General features: G+C 48.2%; 1 protein-coding gene across 1 annotated transcript in view; it reads right to left on the bottom strand.

Moving 5' to 3' along the window:
• LOC104527878 (keratin, type II cuticular Hb4-like) overlaps positions 1-4,985 on the bottom strand; it is a 5,630-nt gene extending 645 nt beyond the window's left edge. Inside the window, exons 1-6 of the mRNA XM_010171709.2 lie at positions 4,359-4,985; positions 3,395-3,603; positions 2,557-2,617; positions 2,195-2,290; positions 979-1,143; positions 698-823 (exon numbers count right to left, since the gene is read on the bottom strand). Coding sequence (XP_010170011.2) covers positions 698-823; positions 979-1,143; positions 2,195-2,290; positions 2,557-2,617; positions 3,395-3,603; positions 4,359-4,985 — 1,284 coding nt within the window. The remainder of the gene's footprint in view (positions 1-697; positions 824-978; positions 1,144-2,194; positions 2,291-2,556; positions 2,618-3,394; positions 3,604-4,358) is intronic.
• Positions 4,986-7,160: the final 2,175 nt, after the last annotated feature.

Raw genomic sequence — 7,160 nt, 5'->3', positions numbered from 1 at the left:
CTTTTCTCCAGGCTCAACAACCCCAGTTCCCTCAGCCACAAGGGAACTCAGCACACTTGTGCTCCAGACCCTTCCCCAGCTCCGTTCCCTTCTCTGGACACGCTCCAGCACCTCCATGTCCTTCTTGGACTCAGGGACCCAACACTGAACCCAGCAGTCCAGCTGCGGCCTCACCGGTGCCCAGTGCAGGGGGAAGAGAACTTCCCTGGTCCCACTGGCCACACTGGTGCTGATCCAGGCCAGGATGCCCTTGGCCTTCTTGGCCACCTGGGCTACCAGCCAACACCCCCACATCCATTTCCATCAGGCAGCTCTCCAGCCACTCCTCCCCAAGCCTGCAGCGTTACATGGGGTTGTTGTGACCCGAGTGCCGGACCTGACACCAAGATGGGTTTAAAGTCTGGTTGTGCCTTCAGCCCAGCAGTAAGAGGGACTTACAGTCCCCTCTTGGCAGGGGTTTGAGGGAGTTGATCATGCAGTTTCAGTGCTTCCTCGTGTTCCTCACAGAAGGTAGGATGATGTAACTGCATCTGCATTCAAGTGCTGCATGAGTTGGGCTTTAATTCAACCCTAGTTAGAGCAGCGGAGTCCCAGTTCATGAACACCTTTTGGAAGGTGCTACAGCACCATTTAATTTAGTTGTGTGAGCTCACAGGAACAGTAATTCACTCTGACCTCCAGACCTGACCATGCTCACCTGGTCCTTGGTGCTCCTGACTTCTCTGTTCAGTCTCTGGGCTAACTGTGTCAGCTCAGCGATCTTGGTTTTTGTCTCTCGCAGGCTGTTGGTGTTTCTGCCTGCAATGGCTTGTAGCTCCTCAAGCTTAAAAAGCCCAAAAAGACATTGTTGCATATCCCAAAAACACGTGTTGAGTTACATCAGAGCAAATTAGGAGAGTGGGAGATGTTTCTCTGGGTTTAAAGTTGGTTTGAAGAGAGAAACTGCACCCAAACCCTCCATCTGCCAGGTTTTCTCACCTTGCTTTCATACAAGGCCTGTGCTTCTGCCCGGCTCTTGCGGGCAATGTCCTCGTACCGAGCCTTGACATCCACAGTGATGCCATCTAAGTTGAGATCTCTGCTCTTGTGCACCTGCACAACCGCTGTGGTATCTGAGATGTGGGCCTGCAGCTGGTGGATTTCCTGGTGACGACATGGGGTTGAGCTGGTCAGAGACATGGTGGTCCTGCTGTGCTCCCAGTCCAGCCCCAGCTGGTGTGTCATCCACACCATGCAAGTTGATTCCTCCTTTGTGGTGACCAAGCAGAAATGAATTACCAAGTCTCACCATTCACTGCAGGTGGTGGTCACTGCCCTGAGTTACCTCCTCTTCTTCTGTCCTTTGGGATAATGGGACAGTGAGTTCCCCCTGTCCCCCTGAGCTTTATTTCCCATAACCCTGTTCAAGTGATAACTATCAGTGGTGACCATCATGGATGTTCTCTGGTTGTGATAGCTGCATCTGGCTCAGGGGTGATGGATAACAACACAAGAGCCAAAGGCTGTCTTGGGCAACTTGTTCCACCAGCCAAGGGCTTGCTGAGCATCCAGCCACCAAAATAGGGCCGGTATGCAAATATGACTATAGGTCAATCATCTTACTCCATCGATAGTGGACAGCCCAGGACCCACAGAGCTCTCCTGAAATGACTGCGGGCTGCACACCAGGATCTCCCCTTGAGTAGGGACACCTCTCAAAGTTACTCCTCAAGGCTGAGAGACTCCTTACCGTGACAGATCCTTGGTAAGCTGCTCACCTGCCAAATCTGAGTTAAGTGATATAACGGATTGATTGTGCATATAAATAATCCTTTAGACACAAACAGTTGACCAAGTCTGGGACTAGGATTGGATTGAGCTGCACCTGGACTCCTCTCTGAGAAGGAGTTTAGAGAGCAAGAGGGTCTTTTCCAAACCTCATGACTCAACGGGAGGGTCTCCCTGACCGTTTTGTCTGACCCTGTCCTCTCTGCAGGAAATAATCAAGTGACCCTCACCACTGAATCCTGTTAAATGAATGTTGCTTTAACCTTTGAACTTTGTTAATTCACTGTTTTATACCAATAAATACATTATTACGTCTCTCTTACGAGTGAAGTGCAAAACTCACTCTGATTCTCTACCCGTGGACAGATAAACAACTTCAACATCTAGCTGGGAAATGCAAATGATGGAGCAATGGGAGGTTTCTTACCTCTTCGTAGAATGTTCTCAGGAATTCAATCTCTTCTTTCAGGCTTTTCACCTTGGCATCCAGCTCTGCTTTGTTTGAGAAAAAACACTCCGCGTCCTGGAGACGCGTTGGGGATGGAAGAAGGAAGTTTGTTAGCGAGAGTAGACTTGGGGCTACCCTTGAGGTGAGGGACTTACAGTGCTGGTACCGTGACCGTGCGCCAGCTCCCAGTTACACAGTTGCTGCTGACTTGAAGTCAAGCAAACCCAAGCACCAGCTCCTGCTTGTACTTGTTTTGTGTGCTGCTTTTGGGGAAATAAATCACTGCGTGCACACCAAAGACCTGAACCCAGGGAGGAAAGTTCAAACAGCCCCTTGCTCACCTTCTTCAGGGCAATAAACTCACTCTCAGTGCTCGTCCGCTGGCTGCATTTGTCCTCGTACCTGCGTGGGAAAATGGAAGGCTTTGAGTCCAGCACAATTACATCTTTGTTTGGGTTTCTACAAGCCTTCTTTCAAGAAGTGAAACTCTATTGTTATTTTTTTCCTTCTCCCCAAACAGTGTTTTGGGATGCTTTGTTCTTGTTTTGTAGCCCATGGGATAGCAAACAAGTTCTCAGAGAGGTTTCTGCGCCTCTACAAATTTGTAGCAGAATTGTTTTTATTTGACTTCAGCAACAGCAAAGTGCTGCTGAATGTTTCTAAATGTTAATTCCTTGAATTAGGAAGGAAAGGAAGAGAATCTGGAAGAGAGACATTTTCTATTTCCTCCATCTCTGTGAAGTTGGCCTTGACAGAACAAGGGGTGATGGCTTTGAATTGGAAGAGGGAAGATTGAGTTGAAATCTGTGGAAGAAATTCTTGGCTGGGAGGGTGGTGAGACACTGGCCCAGGTTGTCCAGAGAAGCTGTGGCTGCTCCTCCCTGGAAGTGTTCTCGGCCAGGTTGGATGAGGCTTTGAGCAACCTGGTCTAGTGGAAGGTGTCCCTGCTGCTGGCAGGGGGGTTGGGACTGGATGATCTTTAAGGTCCCTTCCAACCCAAACCAGTCTGAGATTCTATGATTATTTTATATATTGAGAGCCTGGTAGATCTCTCCATCTATGCATTAGTTCTGTAGGAACTCTTTACTACCACAAAAAGTTCATGGTCTCTACCTATTTCCAAATCTTCAACAACTTTTTGAGCCCAGCACTCACGTTTCTCTGTTTTTTTTTACTTACATGTTCTTGTTGGTTTCCAAAACCTTCTGTGCTGCTTTCAGCTCTGTTTCTAACTGGACTCTGTTGTGCCTCAGTGCTTCCAGCTGCTTCTTCAAGTTACCAATAGAAGTCTCTAACATGGGCGTGATGGTGTTCTTGTGGTGTTTTTGACCCTGCAGAAAGCTCCACTTGGTCTCCAGCACCTTGTTCTGCTGTTCCAGAAATCGAACCTGAATCATGAAATCACAGAATCCTTAAAGGACCTTAAAGATCACAAAGTTCCAACTTGTGAACAGGGTCTGCCAGCCACTAGATGAAGCTGCCCAGGACCCCATCCAACCTGATATTGAATGCCTCCAGGGATGGGGCATCCACAGCTTCTCTGGGCAACCTGTTCCAGTGCCTCACCACCATCTGGGTGAAAAATTTCCTCCTAATATCCAACCTAAATCTCCCTTCTCTTAGCTTAAAACCATTTCCCCTTGTCCTATCTCTATCTGCCCGTATGAAAAGTCCTAGAAAGCAAAACAGGAACCGAATGATGATTAAGAGAGAGCTGGTGTCCACACAACACCAGTGAAATGTGTGCTCCTGTTCCTGGTGTATGTGAATGCAACATTTCCTACTCCAAAATGCCTTTGTGCAGAGGCTGTTTCTGGGCCACCCCTGTGGAAATGCACAAAACCTAATCTCCTTTCAGAAAGGAGGGATTTGCAATAAATTGGGGGTCTGCCGAGAGGAATGGGAAGGAACTGGAGAGCTGATGAAACTGGTTTTAGCTTCTTCCTGCCTTGTGGTCAGGCCTAGTGTACACTGAAACTTCCCCAGTGGTTCCTAAACATCTTGATGCTCAAGTGGCACCATTATACAAGTTGCCCTCAATGTCTAAAATGTCTTACAAGATTTCCATGCCCTTTCCATGCTAGACACCTCAATCAGACCCTAACGCCTGCAAATTGGAGCTGGGGAGGGGTTCTCAGCTCACCTTGTCAATGAAAGAAACAAATTTGTTGTTGAGAGTCTTGATCTGCTCCTTCTCTTGGTTCTTCACCGTTTGTATGTTGGGATCAATTTCCAGTCTGAGTGGTTGGAGCAGTTGCTCGTTGATGGTGATGGGTGTGATGGTGCATGATCTGGAGACTCCACCAACCTTGTAGCCAAAGCCAGCGCCTCTGTAGCCAAACCCAGTGCCAGCTACACCAAAGCCATATCCACATCTTGGAAGAGAACATCTTCCAACAGCTATTCTGGGCCTGGAGCATGCCATACTGTCAAGACTTCTGCTCCTGAAGTAACCCAAACCACGGTAGCCCATGCCACCACTCCAGTGACACAAAGCAGTGCTGAAACGTCGATTCCTGGGAAGAGCTACAGACGAAGAGATTAAATTCCTGATGGAATGGCCAGAGCTGATGCTGTAGGAGCAGAAGGGCATTGTTGCTGGTGGGAGACAGAGTGGTGCAGGCGATGTGCTGGGAGCAGACTCCAGAGTGCAGCTCCCTATGACCACAGTGGAGCACCTTCTTCCTTTTATTTGTGTGGAAAACGGGGCGAGGCTGCATGAAACTTCCACAAAATGTTTATGATGCAAAGGATGTGAACTACTTAGCATATATTGAGCTCACCAAGAGAGAAAGCAGCAGCATATTTGCCCTGTAGAGCTTTGAAGAATGCTGTTAAGTCTGAGGGGTCATATTTAGGTCTTGTGTAATAGCAACACAAATCAGGGGAGCTGTGGTGGGTGACGTCTTTTCAGGAGACGTGGTAAAAAATGACACATTCCCTTTTTTTATAGGTTGGATGAAGTGGAACTCGGACTTTGAAAATCAAAAATGCTTTTCTATCAAAGGAGATCTTTAGGTTTTGCTGGTCCCTCAACTTATAAGTTAGAGCTTTGTAGAAGAATGTGATTCAACCTGCTGTTTAATAAAAAAGATATTAGTGATAAATGTGAATTTACTGAGAACTGATGAACAAAGTCTCTTGCAGGCAAGTTAGTGGTAAATGACCGTGTTTTGTTGATTCTGCCTATAAAAAGGCAACGTGTTTTAATGCCAGGGAAGCATCTGTGGGGCCAAATCTATTTCTCAAGGTGATTATTCTGCAGGTTGCTGATATGAGTGTTTTCCAATGTGGGGGGAATTGCTGATTAGTTGAAATGGAAACTGCTTGGAATATGGTGGCTTTTGCAGACACTCATATTGACCAAATCCTTAGAAAACTGTTGTCTTTTCCTCCCCTCATCCCTCAGCTTGAAATTTGGGCTCCCATCTGTTTTGGGCCAGGGCTAGGCTTGGTTCTTTGTCTCCTACATTGGGCAGGTGCCCTCATTGCATCATGGCTTGGGCTTTTCCTGGCTTTGCTGTTCACACGTGTGTCCTTGGAAGGACAGGGATAGCGTTGGTGCCCGCGTCGTTGTGTAGGAGGGTGGCATGTTTTGTAGGGGCAGGGTGGAAGTTTCAAACCCATGATTTTGTTTTGTTTACTGCGTTTCTTTCCCCTTCCCTATTCAGTGGTTGGTTACAATTATAAGCCAAAATTACCAGCTTTGCTGTAGGGATCTGGCATCTCTTGGAGACTTTGGCTCCAGGGCTCGCAGACACCCTTAGGGGAATGAGACATGAGAAGATCTAGAGTTAATCTTGTGATTGTCCTCAGTCCTCGTGTGTCAGATCATGTTGCTCCAGACTGTAGTTGTATTTTATGGCTCCTTGGCTGCATCTTTTCTCTTCACACTGTCATCCTAGGAAAAGTTTTCTTCCTTTGATGAGACGACTGGCACCAAATGCAACTGTACAGCACTTTTGGACAGAAATGGCATCCTGGCTTGCATCAACACCAGTGTGGCCAGTAGGACCAAGGAAGTTCTCTTCCCCCTGCACTGGGCACTGGTGAGGCTGCAGCTCGAGTGCTGGGTTCAGTGTTGGGCCCCTGAGTCCAAGAAGGACATGGAGGTGCTGGAGCGTGTCCAGAGAAGGGCAACGGAGCTGGGGAAGGGTCTGGAGCACAAGTGTGCTGAGTTCCCTTGTGGCTGAGGGAACTGGGGGTGTTGAGCCTGGAGAAAAGGAGGCTGAGTGGAGACCTTGTGTCTCTGTCCAAGTCCCTTGGAGGAGGGTGGAGAGAGGTGGGGGTGGGTCTGTTCAACCAAGGACCAAGGGACAGGACAAGAGGAAATGGCCTCCAGTTGCACCAAGGGCAGTTGAGATGGGATGTGAGGAAGAATTTCTTTGCTGAAAGGGTTCTGAGGCATTGGAAGGGGTTGCCCAGGGCAGTGGTGGAGTCCCTGTCCCTGGAGGGATTGAAGAGTCGTGTAGACACAGTGCTGAGGGACATGGGTTAGTTGGGGACTTGTCAGTGTTGGGTTCATGGTTGGACTCGATGATCTTAAAGGGCTTTTCCAATCCAGGCAATTCTGTGGTACAAAAGCACAGCTGGCTCCAGAGTTGGTGATGCTTTTGCCACAGATGCCTCCTCCAGTCACTGGGCCTCTGCTTCTGAATAGGGATCTGCTGCTGGAAGAGTAGCTACCACCAAAGTGTGGGTCATGTCCTGCTTCGCCTTCTACAGTGGTACTTTCAGCTCAAAAGAGTTGGCACTTTGCATCCTTGACAACCACATCCCTATGCTCCTCAGCTTCAGCAAGGGCTTCTTCCAGTTTGTGTCTCTGCAGGTAGGAGATTTTCATTACTGCCACTTATTTGCATGTGCTTTGAACAGTTCAGAGCTCTTGAATCTGCCTATCTCTGTCTTCACCCACCTGCACTTTGTCATATCTTCAGACTCTAGA

Source organism: Antrostomus carolinensis, unplaced genomic scaffold (assembly GCF_000700745.2).
Source record: "Antrostomus carolinensis isolate BGI_N321 unplaced genomic scaffold, ASM70074v2 scaffold14017, whole genome shotgun sequence".
Lineage (NCBI taxonomy): Eukaryota > Metazoa > Chordata > Aves > Caprimulgiformes > Caprimulgidae > Antrostomus > Antrostomus carolinensis.
This window is presented reverse-complemented; position numbering and strand designations above follow the sequence as displayed.